The 17,639-nt window shown below is 52.5% G+C and overlaps 3 protein-coding genes; 2 read left to right on the top strand and 1 right to left on the bottom strand.

Annotated features, from left to right (window-relative positions):
• Positions 1–4,248: 4,248 nt before the first annotated feature.
• On the top strand, positions 4,249–4,521 carry CHC_T00006518001 (hypothetical protein). Its single transcript, XM_005718971.1, has one exon. It carries the CDS (start codon positions 4,249–4,251, stop codon positions 4,519–4,521), a length of 273 nt encoding a protein of 90 aa, XP_005719028.1.
• A 535-nt stretch (positions 4,522–5,056) lies between these two features.
• CHC_T00006517001 (hypothetical protein) lies at positions 5,057–5,416 on the bottom strand. Its single transcript, XM_005718970.1, has one exon. It carries the CDS (start codon positions 5,414–5,416, stop codon positions 5,057–5,059), a length of 360 nt encoding a protein of 119 aa, XP_005719027.1.
• A 509-nt stretch (positions 5,417–5,925) lies between these two features.
• On the top strand, positions 5,926–7,008 carry CHC_T00006516001 (hypothetical protein). XM_005718969.1 is given in 2 exon segments: positions 5,926–6,327; positions 6,328–7,008. The coding sequence occupies 1 exon segment, from the start codon at positions 5,926–5,928 to the stop codon at positions 6,325–6,327; it is 402 nt and encodes a 133-aa protein (XP_005719026.1). The 3' UTR covers positions 6,328–7,008.
• Positions 7,009–17,639: the final 10,631 nt, after the last annotated feature.

The raw sequence follows: 17,639 nt of genomic DNA, 5'->3' as shown, positions 1-17,639 counted from the left end.
GCGAATTTCCCCTAAGGTAAAAGTGGCAAGAGCCACGACCATCGAGCCAGGGACGCAACGCGTCGTGGAATGCACCTCGAAGAGGGCGGGCTTGGTTGTGGTTCAGCCGTACTCGTCTTTGTACGAAAGGCACGGGTTGACGCGCACGAATGGTGTCGTTCAGGTTGAGCCTGACAGGCCATTTCGTCTACTCGTTGCGAATTTTAGGACGTACCCTGTCAGGGCGCAAAAAGGCCAAGTGGTGGCAGAATTATTACCGCACCCGAGGGCCGTGCTTGAGAGCAAAACCACCATTGGTGAAGTTCTCAGGATTCAAGAAAGGAAGAAGGAAAATTTTCCTGATTCTACCAAGACGCCTACGGGCGAGACAAGATGCGAACCGTCGGATCAAGCGCGAGAGGACTAGCCAGAAGAACGGTTGAGTGGGCTCTCTGCGGCAGAATCGTCGAAGCCGGAGCAGCGGATTGAGCCCCCACCGCCGGACGTGGAGGACCTCGACCTGATCCACGTGCCGAAACGGCTGCGCGAGCGGTTCCGACGGATGTTGAAGAAATACTCCAAGATGTGGGATGGGACCCTTGGAGGTCGAGGACGCAGAAGTACAGAATATGTTAGAAGCAGGAGTCATCGAACCGGCGCAGTCAGAATGGGGCGTCGCCCGTTTTATTAGTGCCCAAGCCGGACGGTTCAATGCGCTTTTGCGTAGACTACCGCAGGTTAAACGCGGTGACGATGAAGGACACGTACCCTTTGCCGCACATGGACGAGTGCCTGGACTCGCTTGGTGACAACAAGGTTTTCTCCTCGTTGGACGCGATCTCAGGGTACTGGCAGATGCCAATTCCCGAAAGCGATCGGGACAAAACCGCATTTTCCTGTCACTCAGGTTTGTACCGATTGTCAAGAATGCTCTTCGGGTTTACCAACGCCCCAGCGACGTTTCAGAGAGCCATGGATATCCTGCTCTCTCCGTTCCGTTGGAAATGCTGTCTGATATATCTAGATGATACCATCATCTTCAGCAAATCCTGGGAGGAGCACATCGTCCACGTTGACGAAATACTGTCTGTATTGGAGAAGGCAGGTGTGAAGCTCAAGCTTCACAAGTGCGAACGTTTCGTCAAAAAGATCAAGTACCTGGGCCACGTCGTTCGGCCAGGTACGTTCGAAGTTGACGCCGCGCGAACCGCCGCATTGGAACAAGTGAGGTACCCCCAAACGCAGACACAGCTCAGAAGCTTCCTGGGACTTTGCAATGTCTACCGCAGGTTCGTTCCGCATTATGCGAAAATTGCGCATCCTCTAAACCAACTACTGAAGAAAGGACAACCGGTCCAGTTGGAAGGATTCCGCGAACCATGCGAAAAAGCTTTTCATAAGCTCAAATACGCTATCTTGGCGCCACCGGTGTTGGCGCTGCCGAAGAAGGACTTACCCTACTCGGTAGATACCGATGCAAGCGACTATCAAATCGGCGCTGCATTATTTCAAACGCATCCGGATGCGCAACGTAAACCCATGGTGTTCTTTTCAAGAACGTTATCCGCAGCCGAGAGAAACTATTCTGTATCAGAAAAAGAATGTCTAGCGGTATTTTGGGCCGTACAGACTTTAAGAACATATTTATATGGCGAGCACTTCATTTTGCATACCGACTATGCCCCATTGAGGTGGTTGATGAAAGTAACCGACCGCAGCGAGAGATTAATCCGATGGAGGCTCCGCCTTTCGGAATTTGATTTCGAAATCAAGTACAAGAAGGGCAAGGCCAACAGCCAAGCTGATGCCCTGTCAAGATTACGGACCGCAGGAGAAACCGTCGACGAAATCGACGACGAAATCCCATGCTTTATGGCCGAACCGGCCGACGGAACAGTGGAGGACGAGGACAGTTTCGACGCGTTAGACGACATCCTCGCTCTTGAGGGGGGGCCGCCTCTCATCGCCTCGATCACTTCCAAGCTGTCACTCCGGAGGAGCTCATTCGCGAGCAAGCCGTCGACCCCTTCTGTAATCGCATCAAGGAAGAAATAGACGCCGGAATGGTGAGAACGTTCAGCATGGAGACCCAGGAACTCGAAGGAACTCTATGCCGTACCGCAACGGAGTTTGTACATGTGGTGATACCACAATCGTTAAGGGACCGCTTCCTAGGGTTGAGCCACTACGCAAAATTGGCAGGCCACCCGGGAGGCAGGAAACTTTACAAGACATTGAGAAGATATTTTTACTGGCCTACGATGGTCCTAGACTGCTACGCAGTCGCGAAGAATTGCGCCGCATGTGCGCGGGAAAGGGTGAAGTTAAGAAGAGACACGAAGGAAATGAAGCTGTTCACGCCCAAAGCTCCGCTGGAGTTTGTCGCCATCGACATCCTCGGCGAGCTAATTACAACTAAACGAGGAAATCGGTATATTCTCGTGATCAGCGATCGATAATCGAAACTGGTACGAGCCGTACCGTTGAAGAAGATATCAGCTGCGCACATCGCACAAGCCATCGTTCACCATTGGGTATTCATGTACGGACCGCCGGTCAAGCTGCTGTCCGACAATGGAACACAGTTCACGTCCCGGTTCTTTGAGAACGTCTGCCGAATTCTCGGCATGCGCAATGTGTTCACGACTACGTACCACCCGCAAGCCAACGCCCAGGTCGAGAGGTTTAACCGCACGCTGACTTCCGCGTTGCGAAAATATGTTAGAGAGCATCCCAAGGACTGGGACCTATTTAGCGACGCTGTGACGTTCGCATACAACACGCAAGTTCATCGAACTACGAACATCGCGCCCTTCGAGCTGGAGTTAGCTCGGGGGCCGACAAGCATTGCGTTGCAAACACAGCCAAGTTTGGAAGGATTTAGCTCGAATCAAGCGTACTACCTGAAATGGCAGTCCTGGTTGGAAAGCCTGATGAAAGGCGCTGATAAGAGCTTGCGGAAAGAACAAGCGCGCTACAAGCGAAACTTTGACGCAAGGCTCCGCAAGCCGAAGTATGACATCACTTCAGGATCATACGTATTCCTTCGAAAGGAGCAAGGCACGGCCACCGAGCCGAAACATAAGTTGGCACAAGTGGCTACGGTTCCGTGTCAAGTGAAGGATTCAACTGAGAATACGGTCGTCATTGCCATCGGGGACCAAGAAGAGCGCGTGTCGCGAGATAGAGTCGAATTAGCCCCTAGTCCCATGGACTACACGCCGATAATCCGGCTACACAAGCGCTACAGTTCCTCAATCGAGAAGGGGAACGAGAAGAACCGGCCGCGCAAGCGAAGGATAGGACGGATGACGGACCGGTGGTAAATCAGGAAGCTGCGGGCATCCCGCCCGCCCTCCAAGAGATGGGAGGTTCGGAAGAGCAGGATGAGGATGAGCCGCTAGCTCTTTGGAAGGGCGAAGGACAGTTGGACACGCAGGAAGAAGGAGCCGAGAGGCAGAAGTGTGTGATCGACCAGATCGTGGACCACGGCTACGACGAGGAGAACTTAACTCTCCTGGTGAAATGGTACTGCTATACGCCCGAGGACGCGACGTGAGATCCAATCGAACACCTACCTCGCAGCACAGTTGTTATATACTTCCGACGGAAGAAACTACAGCTGCCACCGCAAGTCGCGGAAGCGCAAGCAGGATAGTTCCTATGAGGAGACGCACAAGTGGAAGTTAGTGCGACGGCCTGCAACCTGTGGAACGGAGAGCGTTGCAAGGTCAAGAAATGGAGAAGGGGGAGTGTAATAAGTCAGGAAATCTTACTTTTGGGTTCCGCACATAAATGGAGAGACGTGCGCCGCCCCACTGAAAAATTGAAGCACCACTGCACTGTCAGGCTGAGGTAATTTACCTCCGTCGATACGATCACACGCGGCCGCCGCGCACACGTGAAGTGACGCCTGGATCGATGATCCGCCGTCATGGGGCGGGATTTAATCAAAAAAATATTATATGGATGCCGGTAGAGAGCTGTTAGGCTGACCACGAAAGCGAAAGCGAACTATTGGTCAACCTTCGAAAATTTGATCAAAATTAAGGGGAACACACCGTATTCGTTGGTTGCGCAGGAAGGGTTTGTCGTCAGCACAACTGGCAGCCCAAGTATGCGAGGTCTCCCAGAGACGGAGTCACCGTCAATCGCACAGGACGCTGCCAACAACATCACACAACGGCGTCGTTGAACTCGTTTCAGGCATGTCGGGTGCGTCCCACAAATTGAGGAATCTACGCTCGACGAGCGAGAACAGTAGTCCGCATGAACCGATTTCAGGGAGACTACGAGATGACCGCGTACGCGTCGTTACGCACACCTCCCTGCACCGAACCGCGAACATTTTCACAGGGAGCCTCGTCGTCCGAAGCCCCACCCTTTTTCTTTCTGTTTTTTTCCCATCCGGTTGTTTCCTTGGTTTTTATCGTGTTTCCTCAGTTCCATTGCCAAATTCTATTTCTACTCACGAGAACGGAACATGGAACACGCGCCGATACGAAGGGTCCGGAAGACCAAAGGGGAGTTGATGATTGCTGAAGGAAACTATGGCAAGGCGTCTGTCTTGGCCTCACAAAAAGTGCCAAGCCGAGGTTGACTCGTTGGGGAATGAATCCTGAGCCGTGTCTAGAAGTGCGCCGATCTCGCCGCACGACGCTGTGGAAGTGAGGGAGCAATCTGGACAGAAGACCGCACAAGGAGGCGAGAAAATATCGTCAAAGCACGAACGTAATTTTATAGGGTCATCACATCTGATCGCGGACGTTTGCAGCTGTCGACCGTCTGGAATTAACCACACGCAAGCTGATGTCGAGAAGACGGTCTCCCAAAGGCAAAATGGCAAGGGAGAGTGGTCCTTCGAGAATGAAGAAAGAAACCAGTGCGTGGACTTAGGGACAAAAGCGCACAACGAACGGGTGTACGAGAAAAGACGTGTGAATCGCCATGTCTGTTGTCACACGACCCACGCGCCGATCTCATGATGTGGCAAACCCCAAAAGGAGAAGGATCTTACCAAGCCTTCCTCCCCCACCTTGCAAACAATTGTTTGCATACGAACCCCCCAACGGGGAGCTCACCTAATAGAAAAAAACACACTGACTCTCTCGCACGGCGACGCCATCGCCCGCGCGACCGTCGAACCACCACAAGGAGAAAGACCGCCAGGAAAGAAAGAGGGCAAGGCGAGTCTCTTTTTGAGGTCCACCCTGCTTCGCGAAAACAAACCGGCTAACCGGTAAGTGCGGGCCCCCGCTATTGACACAACCACCGTCCCCTCCTTGTCACCCTTTTTTATGTTTGTTATTGATAAAAATGGCGAAACCGTACTAGGGGACGTCGGCAAACCGCCCAAAAAGGGGCAAGAAGATGGATCAAGACTCACCCGGTGATCACCGTTCCCACGGGTAGAGGAAAGAGTTACCGCCGGTCGCATCGACAAGCATCGGACAGTACCAAAGGGAATGGGAAATCGCATCGCGAAAGAAGAATGGAAAAGAGAGAGCGGACCCCGCCGCGGGCGACAATGCATGGCGATCGACGAAATCGAACTCGTGAGGAAGGCCTCCATTGAAGCGCGGACACACGCACAAATCTACGTAATGAACGGGTAGTGTGAAACGAGAGGAACACCTCGCTACGGTGAGAACGGCTGAACACTGTACACATTCGCCAGCATTGCACCAAATAGTATCGCTGAATCGACTGACGATTCTACCGGCGGTGGGAGCATGTGAATCGACCTCCGCAACGGAATGTTTCCACGAAGCTTGTGCCGTGGCAAAAATGGATGGGTTCACACCCATCTCGACACCATAACTGTCAATTTAACTTGACGACACACGCTCCCAAAGCCGTTGACAAATATGTATCCATATATATATATATATATATATTTTTTTTTTTGGAGGGATCATACGGCGCAGCGCTAAATGGACTTATGGTATGCCACGACACACATCAGCACCCGGAACAGAATCGGTGTGCACCACACAGGAGGACACAGCACGAAGCAAAGTAACCAAACACGTTGTCAACGTCCCGAAAACGGACGTTGACGAAGGCTATTGGGACACCCCCTCTTCAAAAGCTATACCAAGGACAAAACAAATGGAGAGGTCGCGCAGGGGTCCAAGTATGGCACTCACACAAAAAGACTTAACCAAAAAGCTCGCCCACTTCGTCCAAATTTCGACACCACAGGGAGGAGGCGCAGGGCAGGCAGTGACACTTGTCCACGTGTCAATTTCGCTTCAAACCTTTGTGTTCGATCGAGCTCAACCCGAGGCGACACCCCCAAACCGTACATCGGAACCCTGTCGGACCGCAAGTAGATGGACAGTCTGAGGAGTCTCGTGCTCTGCTACGTCCTTCAGGGAACAGTATGAAAACCGAGGACAGCTCAGTACGCGTGCTGATGTAAGCACGGAAAAGAGGAGGAAATTAACAAGACGAAAAGGGGTAACTGAAGACGGTAACAAGGGGACTCGGCTTGACGAGAAAGCAAAGGACAAGAGAAGGTACTGAGGAAAAGAGGAGGAAAAAAGGGACGAAGAGGGTGCGACTGCAGTGACGGAGGCGCACCAAGAAAGCAACAAATAAGAGGAGGTAATCGGTGGATTGAGGGGAGCCCTTGAGGGTAGCTGGACTTGTATGAGAATCCCACACCGGCACGACATCGCCGGACACGGGGGTCCTTCGGTTCGGATGGGGTCCCGATGGAGGGACAGACGTGTCAGACATCAGCCACGGGGAGGAAGAGTCGTCTTGTCCTTGCTCGACCGCCCTTTTAAAAAAGAAAAAAGGGGTACCCGCGCGCTGGTAGGAGGGAAAGCAGCAGCAGATAGTGCAGGGGGAGACCTTCGGTCGAAGGATGAGGACGACGGATGGACGCGCGAGGTGGAAGGGGAAAAAAATCGGAAGATTATACGAGGAGTTGGCGATGGGCAAGGACGCTCAGAAGGGGGATATGTAGTACCCGTCTCGGTTAGGGGGGTGAAAGGAAGTGAGAAAAGGAAAAAAGTTGGATACTGTGGTCCGGGCTGGAGGACCCACGTGTGCAACGATGCGAACGATTATTTTAATTATTTAATTCTATTTACAAATTAGATCTAGAATCTGCACATATAGCACACGTATCACACGCACAGGCTCACATCCGCCGGCGTGAGACCAGTAGACTTAATAGTGAGAGAGTAGACCCAGACAGTAAAGACTGCCCCATCGTTCCTGCACCACGTTGTCCGCTCGAAGCCGGATCGCCTAAACAGGCAGACGCCGCCGTCGTGTGACGAGCGGCGTGTGTGCGTGTGTTACGTGGACACGTATGGCTGACTATGGCTATCATGACTATGGCTGTGGCGTTAAGTGAGCGGGAGCGCGGAAGTGACACTACTGAGTTATGGCCATCATGACACTCCCCCCGTCGCTGAGGCGCGATCCGCTGGTTTGATGGGTGCCGGAGGAGGTTGGTTTGTGATTTGTAGTTTTCGTGATAGGTTTGTGAATGCGAGGCGTTTCAGGGGTTTCTTTAGGATTTCGGCGAGCATTTCAGAGCTGGGGATGTGGGAAATGCGGATTCTGTTAGCTCGTGTGAGATGCGTGAGATAATGGTGGCGGAAGTCGATGAATTCCCGTCTCTTGGTTGGTCCTGTGTTGTTTGCGATGCGGATTGCTGCCTGGTTATCCATGAAGAGTGGGGTGGCTTCTTTGAGGTTCATATAGATGTCTTGGAGGATTCGGCGTATCCATGTGGTCTGCTCTGCGGTGGAGGTTGCAGCAATATATTCCGCCTCGCAGGTGGATAGCGCTGTTATGGATTGTTTCATGGATCCCCAACATATGGGGGTTCCGTTGTATATGTTTATCATGCCTGAAATTGATTTGCGGGCTTTGACATCTGCTGCCAAGTCGGCTTCGGTGTATGAGTGGAGAATGTTAGGTGGGGGATGGTGGGAAGGTTGGCGGGGGAGTTGGTGGGGTCCTGCTTTGAAAAGGAGGTAGTGGTTTGGTGTGTGTTTCAGGTACCGGATAAGACGTTTCAGAGCGTTCCAGTGTCTTTCAGTCGGGGTTTTTGATGCGACGGAAAGGCGTTTGGCGAGGAAGTAGATGTCGGGCCTTGTGGAATCGGCGATGTATCGGATGTCTCCAAGCAGTTCCTTGTATTGCTTTGTGTGTTGCGGGTGCTGGTGTCTGATTCGGTTGGTCCGTGGAACCTTACTCCATCGTTGTATGGGGTTGGTTTGCCGTTGCAAGTTGCCATGTCTGCCTTTTTGTACAATATAGTTGATGGCTTTGGATTTCGATACATGGATATCACCTTTTTCAGATCGCTGTACTGTCCATCCTACGAAGGATTTGTGTGCGCCCAGGCGTTTCATTTTGTACGTGGCCCCCAGTATGCTGGCAAATTTATCGAGGAGGCGTTTGTGGTTTACAGCAATAGTGAAGTCGTCCATACTGATTCCGACGAAGACCGTCTGGTCCGTGGTAGAGAGGTAGAACAAGCACGGGTCGGCCTCGGATAAGGTGAAGTTGCGTTTTTTTAGAACTGCAAATACAGCGGTGAGGTAGATGTGTCCGGCGGGCGGTTTCCGGTAAAGGTTCTTGGCGAGTTTCCCTGCTCGGCAGGGATGTTTGAGGCTTCCGTCGAACCGCGGGTGCTGCCTGACGTATACGGCTTCTTTTCCATTGTGGGGGAATTTTTCGTGCAGATATGCCGCTTCGATGTCTACGTGTTCGATCTCTCGCCGACGGGATGCCGCGATGGCGAACAAGAGCCTGACGGTGGTTTTGTCGACCATGTATGTTGTGGTTTTCTTCGGGTCATAGTGTATGTATGAGATCATTTTATCGCGTGTGGGCAATTTCCCACTCTCGAGCATCTGGGTATCGCTTCGCTTGGCCGTGGTGTAGCGGTTGTAGTGCAATACCCGTCTCGGGTAGGGGGTGAAAGGAAGTGAGAAAAGGAAAAAAGTTGGATACTGTGGTCCGGGCTGACACGTGTGCAACGATGCACACGATTATTTTAATTATTTAATTCTATTTACAAATTAGATCTAGAATCTAGAGCCGGGAGCTACTGTACTCGCCTTGGCGGGGCTATATAGCATAGTCCAGTTACCAACCCAAGTGAGTAAAGGTAACCCGAGTTGCCGGAGTTAGATCTCGCCTTCGTCGAAGACCGCTTCCGTTCACGCGACGCGCTTCACTTCTACGCTGCTTACGACATCCTCTATCGCTCGGGGTCCCCTTTACTTATCCTTTTACCTTTTCTATCTCTAACTCCTATCCTTTTCTATCTCCACCTCTATTTTTCCCTTAATTGTGTTGGTTCCATTGGAGTCGGTCGCGACCAATCCGGTGTTGGTGTAATTGCCATCGGGCTGCACGTAGGTCGTAGCGCTGCTACAGTGTCCTGTTCCGTCGGAAGGCTGTTGCCACGACGCCTCCTTCGAAGGTCTTATCATACAAGACAGTGTTGGTACCACCAACCGCGGTTGCGATCGCATTGGTGTCGGTGTTTTGCCATCGGGCAACACGTTGGTCGTGGCGCTGCTACATAGTTACGTTCTCGTGGGGTAGTGCTAATCGAGCCCCCGTCGAAGACCTTGAATCATACGCAAGGTGCTGAAGACAATCGTCGAGCATTGGACTTACAACCCAGCGAACCGCGGTTACATTCTCGTACAAAAACCTAACCCACACTCCCCGAGCACTCAGGTCTTCACACGTCTCTAGCACCATTATCCTCCCGGGCCGGGCATCTTTCTTTACCCCCCCGTCGGAGTTGAGCTACTGTGGGCTGCAAGCCCACACAAGGGGAAAGGAGTCTCGAACGCTCCGTAGCTCGTGCCGTCGGCAGTGCTCGTTTCCGTTTCTATTTTTCTTCTTTGTGTTTGACCGTCGGACTGTGTTCGCGGCCTGCCAGGCACATTGCACTACAGTGGGGCAGGGGTGATGGGTGTGATCTCGATCGGCGTGGGGTGGGGTGAGAAAGCCTTGAATGCTGCCATGCTGTGCGCGGCCCGGTCTTGTGAGCGGTGATATGGTCTGAAGTTGACAGTGCGGATGCGTTTTGTTCTTCTGGTTTTCTTCTTGAGGACGACAATGTGTGTTGGGTCTGACGCGTACAAGTAGCGAATCGTGTTGGATCTGGATTCTAGTTTGGATATTTGGTTCCGGTTTGCGAGCACTGGTGTGCTGCCGAGCTGTCCGAAGACGAGGAATTTGGGTACTTGTGGGACTTAGTTATTCCAGATTGTGGTGGGGGTCTGGTCTGTTCTGTGGTGCATTACATGATTGTACTTGAATGCTGCGTCGCGTTCGGCATCTTCCCAGTGAGACGCCGGCAATGGGCTGTGGCGCGGGGCTGCTCTCGCGGCGTTCATGATTGTGGCATTGCTTCTTTCGGCGATACTGTTTTCTTGTGGCGTGTACGGGACTGTGGTTGTGTGCCGAGTGTCGTGTTGGCGGAAGATCCTGGCTGCCGTAGTGGAGGTATATTCACGGGCGTAGTCTGTATGGAGGAGCTTGGGTGTGTCGCCGCGGTGCCGCTTGAGTAGGCCGAGGATGTGGTTGAGGCGATCTGGTGTTGCTTGGCGGGTGGGTAGGAAATCGACGATCAGGTAGCGGGAGTTCATGTCTATGAGGGTTAGGATGTATTTGTTGCCTTGGCGAGAAACTGGGTTGATCGGGCCCCAGATGTCGCTGCTATAGGCCTCTCCTGTGCCGTATGAGTGCGTTGCAGGTTTGTGGGGGGCGGGCTGTAGCTTGGCTGCGGCACAGCTGGGCCATGTGAGTCTGGGGGGCTTTTGGTAAGGGAGGGGGGGAGGTTGTGGAGAAGGCCGTGTTTGGCCATTGTCTGTAGTGTGGCTGGTCGTATGTGGTTGAATATCATGTGGTAGTGGTAGAAGTAGCGGTCTACTTGGCGGTGGGGGTACAGCGGGGTTGTGTTGAAAGCGGATGGGTGTTTTCCTGCGCGAGAGTGGGGTCGGTGAGGCGTAACTTGTGTGCTTTATGATGCCTGGTCTGGGTCGGGAGGGACCGGAGGGTGTCTTTCTCGGGGAGGTGTTGCTGGCGGTGGGTCTTGGTGTTGTGGTTATTGTGCGCGCTGCTTTTTCCTGTAGAGTGGGGTTGGGGGTGTTGATGAAGTACAGCCCTTTGGAGAACGTAGCCATGGCGACAGTGTAGTGGGGGCTTGTTTTGGTGTTGATGACTGTGCCATGGTGGGGCGTGAAAACTACGGTGCCGCACTGGCGGGCGACATCATGTACGGAGACTAGGTTGATCTTGATCGCGGGGTTTGGGATGGCTGGAAGGGAATTTTTTTATTGAAAGTCGTCGGTATCTGCAGTGTGCACACTGCAGACTTGGCATGCATTCTGGCATGCCAGAATGCGTGGCAGGTGGGGTAATGGATGTGGCCGTGTTAGTTCGCAGGACTTTTCGAAGCGGGCGCATGTTGGGTGAGGGGTGGGTAATGTGCGTCAGGTAGGCGCCACAGTCCAATGCGAATTTCATACCATGACAGTTATCGTTGCCGTGAGTGGGTACTGGTTCCATGGTGTCTTGGGGTAGGGTTGATGGTGTGCTCTGGATTCCTTGTGGCGTTGTGGCGGTTGTGGTGTCTTTTTCTGTGACACGGGCTTGTACAGACTTGAGACTGCGTTCGAGGTTTTTTATTGTGGTTGGCATTGTGTCGGTTTCGATCCACGTGTCTTGGAGGTGTTTGAAAGTTTCGTGCGTGTCCAGTCCTTGGATCATGAAATCGATGGTGGTTGATTCGTCCTCTTGAATGCGGAGGTAGTCTGCTAGACGCATTCGTAGGCGTACATTTCTGTGTGTTTGGAGGTAGGTGTCGAGGGAGTCGGTCATGGCTAATTTTGTTCTTTGCGCTTCGTGGCGGAGGATCGTGTGTGCGATGGATGTGGACTCCGTGAAGTGGTTCTTGATTGCTTCGGTGAGCTGCAGTGGGGAGGTGTTGAGCACCAATTCGATAGCGGGAGAGAGCTCTGGTCGGAGACTGTTCATTATCGCTATGCAGAGGTAGGCGGAGTTCCGGCGGTGATTGATGTAGAGTGGATCTCCTGGTGCTGGCGGTGAGGCATGAGGGTTTTGGATGTTCTCCATTTTGTTGATTATGACGATGTCCTGGATTGTTTGGTACCATATGTGGTAATTGTTTCGTTTGGTAGCAGGATAGGTAGTTATCCTATGCGTTTTCCTTCGTCAGAAGGGGATGGGCCTGCCTGAGCCATTGCGGTCGGTGTTTGGTCGGGGCGTGGGGCAGCGGGAGGGGATTCTTCGCACTCAAGGGGTTGGTGGGGGGACGGGAGTGGGGGTGTGGTGGGAGGGGTTGTTTCGCACTCAACACTGTGTTGTGGAGGCGTATCTGGGTTGGGGCCTTCGACGCTGGGCAGCGGAGGCGGGGGTCAGTACTCGAGATCTGGGGTGTTGTTTTGTCGGTCGGTGGGTGCGGGTAAGTTGTGAAGTTGGTGGTGACGTTGGGGGCGTCGTGGTGAGAGGGGTTGAGCGTGTGGCAGCGGTTGCGATGTCGGGTCCATAACCTGTGGTGCAAGGAAAGATACCTCGTTTATTGTCCGCTCGAAGCCGGATCGCCTTAAGAGGCAGATGCCGCTGTCGTGTGACGAGCGGCGTGTATGCGTGTGTTACGTGGACATGTGTGGCTGACTATGGCTATCCTGAAACAAACCATATGACATTTCGGTCTCAGAAAGGCACACAGTCAGACATTTTAACGAGGAAAGCAACATGGTGGAAATGACTCAAAATTTGTTATTGTCCGTGGACATATTTGGACCAGAAATGCACCATGGTGCACACGTCCCGGTTAAACAAAGCCATTGACATAGTTCCGGATTGGTGCGGAAATTCATCGACTCGTGCGAACTTATAAAACACTTTCGATGCCATCACAATCGCAATACCTCGCCGGAGACACTGCAGTACTTAACGGTCATTGGTGACCAATGACACGGTCGGTGTCACGGTCACCCTGGTAGGGCGCGCGGCCTGCGGTGGCAGGGGGAACTTCTTATTCCGAAAATATCTCACAACCGCGCTGCGCGGTAACTGCGCAGCCGGTTCCCACGCGTCCTTCATCCCATACCCATACCACTTCACCTTGAGGATTAATTCCTTACCTTGATACCCGTAGTCGATGATCTTCTCTATCACATACTCGGCGTTCTTATCATTTCCCTCGCGTCCGGGGTTACTTACTTCCCCCTCCTGACGATCCTGCGATGTCACTAACTCTTCTGAATTAACTATCTGCTGTAGGTCTTGCGGTATCTCCGCCGACCGATTTCGACTAACTAAATTTTCCTCGATCTCTTGTGTCTGCGCCCGCGCGTGAGGGTCGTCCTCACTCTCCATCGCGTCGCGTCGTTGATCTGTCCCGTGTCCGCTTAGGTACTGTAGGGCCTGATGTAGACCTGATGTGGGCGCTTGTTTCATCGGACTTGGGGCCAGTTCTACTCGATCTCGCGAAACGCATTCCTCCTGATCACCAATGGCGATGACAATCGTATTCTTGTCTAACTGCTTGACTGCATACGGACCCGTGTCCACTTGTGCTAGCTTATGCTTCGGTTCCGTATCCGTACCTTGCTCCTTTCGAAGGAACACGTAGGACTCTACGGGTATGTCGTACTTCGGCTTGCGAAGTCTCGCATCGAAATTGTGCTTATATCTCGGCTGTTCCTTGCGTAGGCTCTTGTCCGCGGTCTTCATCACACTCTCTAACGATGATTGCCATTTTAGATAATAGGCTGTCGGGGAACCAAATTGTTCCAAATGAGGTTGCGCCTGTAGCGCAAGGCTTCTCCGTGCCCGAGCTAATACCAGCTCAAATGGGGCGATGTTCGTAGTTCGATGAACTTGTGTGTTGTAGGCGAACGTCACCGCATCGCTAAACAAGTCCCAATCACACGGATGGTATCCGATATACTTCCGTAGCGCGGACAATATAGTCCGATTAAATCTCTCGGCTTAGCCGTTGGCTTGTGGGTGGTAGGTAGTCGTAAAGATATTCCTGATGTCAAGAATTCGGCAAATATTCTGGAAGTACTTGGCTGTGAACTGCGTGCCATGGTCGGACAGCAGCTTGGCAGGGGGTCCATAAATGAAAACCCAGTTGTGTACAAAGGCCTGCGCAATGCGCGCCGCGGAAATCTTCTTCAACGGTACGGTCCGTATCAACTTCAAATAGCGGTCGCTGATCACTACAATGTACCGGTTGCCCTGAATTGTGGTGATGAGCTCTCCGAGTACATCAATCGCGACAAATTCCAATCGAGCGTTCAGAGTGAACAGCTGCATCTCCTTCGCGTTCTTCCTGAGCTTCACTCTATCTCGCGCGCAATTCGCGCAATTCCTGGCTACGGCGTAGCAATCCAGCGCCATTGTAGGGCAATAAAACGATCTTCTCAAGGTCTTATACAGTTTCCTGCCTCCTGGGTGCCCTGCTAATTTAGCATAGTGGCTCAACCGTAGGACACAGTCCTTCAGTGATTGTGGTATTACCACTTGTACGAACTCCGCAGAGGTTCGACATAAAATTCCTTCAAATTCCTCGGCCTCCGTTGTGAACGACTTCGTTCTTCCTTCTTTTATTTCCTCCTTAGTCCGAATACAGAAGGGGTCGACGTCCTGCTCGCGTAGAAGCTCCTCCGGAGCGATGGCTGGGAATTGATCGAGACGATCCAAGGCGGTCCTCCCTTCAAGAGCGAGGAGGTCGTCTAACCGCTCAAAGTCTTCGCCTTCGTCCTCCAGGGCTTGCACTTGTTCCATCATGAAACATGGTATCCCCTCGTCGACGTCTTTGCTAGTTTCGCCCTTGGTCAACAACCTTGACAAGGCGTCTGCTTGCGTGTTGACCTTTCCTTTCTTGTATTTGATCTCAAAATCAAATTCCGAGAGGCGTACCCTCCATCGGATTAAACGTCCACTAGGGTCCGTTACATTCATCAACCACCTCAACGATGAGTGGTCGGTATGCACTATGAAGGGCTCCCGGGATAAATACGGTCTCAAGGTCTGGACGGCCCAAATGACCGCCAAACAATCTTTTTCGGATACAGAATAATTCCTTTCGGCAGCAGCCATCGTTATCGAAAAGAACCCGATGGGTCTACGCTGTGCATCCGGATGCGTTTGAAAAAGCGCGGCCCCAATATTATAATCGCTCGCATCGGTGTCCATTGAATACGGGAGGTCCTTTCTTGGCAACGCCAGCACCGGTGGTGCTAAAATGGCGTCCTTGAGCTTATGGAAAGCTGCGTTGCACGGTTCGTTGAACTCCGCGATTTGGACCGGTTGTCCCTTCTTCAGCAGTTGGTTTAACGGATGCGCGATTTTTGCGTACTGTGCGACAAATCTTCGATACACGTTACACAAGCCGAGAAAGCTCCTCAGCTGTGCTTGAGGGTACCTCACTTGTTTCAAGGCCGCGGTGCGGGCGGCATCGACTTCTAACGTGCCGGGCCGTACTACATGGCCTAGATACTTGATTTTTCAACGAAAAATTCGCAGTTGCGCGGCTTCAGCTTGACTCCTGCTTTCTCCGGAACTGAGAGGATTTCTTCAACATGGATCATGTGCTCCTCCCAAGACTTGCTGAAGATAATGATGTCGTCTAAATAGACTAAGCAAGATTTCCAACGGAAATGCGAGAGCAGAATATCCATTGCTCTCTGAAACCTCGCTGGTGCATTTGGAAGCCCAAAGGGCATTCATTCGAATCGATGTAAACCGGAATGACATGAAAAGGCCGTCTTGTCACGGTCATTCTCTGGAATTGGCATCTGCCAATACCCTGAAATAGCGTCCAACGCCGAAAAAACTTTGGTGTCATCAAGCGAGTCTAAACACTCGTCCATCCTTGGTAAGGGGTACGTATCCTTAACTGTAACTGCATTCAATTTCCGATAGTCGACGATGTGCTTCTTCTGGCGCCCTTAGGCAGCGAGGTAGAAATAATAAAATTTTCTTCTGTACTCTCTTGAACTCCAAGTACTTCTCAGATTGTGGTCTTGCTTTCCAACACGGTCCTTGGGTGGGGCAGAAGCTCTGCTACCACTTGACCCTTCTGAACCCTGACAGGATATGGTCTAAAGTTCGCCACTAATAAGCGAAATGGCATGTCAGGCTCCACTTGAGCCACCCCGTTTGAAATCACCAACCCGTGCCTGTCGTACAGGGGCGAGTAGGGCTGGACCACGGCGAGACCGTTTCTTTTTGAAACACATTGGACTATTTGCTGCGTCCTTGGTTCAATCGTCGTCGCCTTAGTCACTTTCACTTTTGGGGATATCCTTTTCCCTTTTACATCTGCCTCGTCCTCTCGAGAGGACGAGGCAGATGGAATCTCGTTCAGGGATCGATCTCTGAACGAGAGTCCGTTTCCCTTTTCTCTGCGAGAATTTCCGCATAATCGGAACCTCCGAAAATTCCACCAACTCCGCCTTCTTCCTTCGAGAGTAAATAGCTTCTATGAACCGATCACAGTAGTCCGCGCGTAGAATTAGCGGCACGGCGAGTTTCCGGCATACTACAAATTCGGCTGTAGCCACAAATCTTCCAAGCCTCACAGGCATCTTGATCGTACCAACGGTGCGAAGCGGCCTGTTATTGGCATCCCCGATGTCCTGCGTGGGTCCAAAAGAGACCAGAGTTTCTAGACCTTCGGGAAGTTTCGACTTTCGAATCAGGTTCGGGGCAGCGCCAGTGTTCAACACGGACAATACGTTGCTCATTAGCCAGACCGTCGGTCCAATGTCTGCGAAGACCTTATAATTTTTCCTCGCAAGGACTAGAATCTTCTCGGGACACTCCCTACGCTTGACCCTGTACCAGGGGCGTCGGACTTCTGTCAACGGGTCGTCCTTGCCTCTGCGCAAAAGTTTCTTGACCCGTACAGGTTTTTTCGGCTTGTCAACAATTCCCACTACCTCCTCGTCGGGAACAACCTCCTTCTCCAAGATCGGGGAACGAGACGAAGTCCCGGACATGGTTCGGCCGACACATGTCCCTCCTTCAAACTTGTTTGAGGTTCCCTTCATCAGTTTCCCTGCCGCGGCGGGTTTCTTCTCACGTCTGACGATGGCCCTGCGACCGGCCTTCCCGAAGTTCGGTTCGAACCCTCCCCTGACGCACTTGGCGTGCTCGCGGTTTGTGATTGGAACCATTGCTTCACCTCCAGGTAGTTCGTCGACGGAATTCCCAGCCTCTCCATCGGGGAAAGTGCTTCATAGTTCCCTAGAACTCGATGCATCTCTCGGAACGAGAGCAGGCACGTGGGCGCCCCGTGCCCCTTCGCATGGCAATGATAGCATATGAGGCCATGGGTCTCCTGAGGGAACGGCGGCCTCGACGGCCCGCGGGCCGGAGGCCTTCCTGACCATTCCGGTCTTTGGAAATTCGTACCCTTGTCCTCCATCGGAATTCTTGGCGCCGCGCGTGACCGCGCCCTTGAAATGCCAACACGGGATCTGTGGCCTCCGTATACGAGTCATCCGTATACGCGCGCGTCGGTAGTGTTGACGCGTCGCCCGAACAGTCTTCTCCGTATCCATTTCCATCCGATGTTCCAATAAAATCGCCTTCGGCGATAAACGCGTTTCCATAACTAGTTC

Source organism: Chondrus crispus, genomic scaffold (assembly GCF_000350225.1).
Source record: "Chondrus crispus Stackhouse genomic scaffold, scaffold_44, whole genome shotgun sequence".
Lineage (NCBI taxonomy): Eukaryota > Rhodophyta > Florideophyceae > Gigartinales > Gigartinaceae > Chondrus > Chondrus crispus.
Note: the sequence above shows the minus strand (reverse complement) of the source record. Positions and strands in the feature narration are given on the sequence as shown.

Bases quoted from the DNA above. Each gene is read 5' to 3' on its own strand.
- CHC_T00006516001 (XM_005718969.1), top strand. From the start codon at position 5,926: ATGCCACGACACACATCAGCACCCGGAACAGAATCGGTGTGCACCACA.
- CHC_T00006518001 (XM_005718971.1), top strand. From the start codon at position 4,249: ATGAACCGATTTCAGGGAGACTACGAGATGACCGCGTACGCGTCGTTA.
- CHC_T00006517001 (XM_005718970.1), bottom strand. From the start codon at position 5,416: ATGCGACCGGCGGTAACTCTTTCCTCTACCCGTGGGAACGGTGATCAC.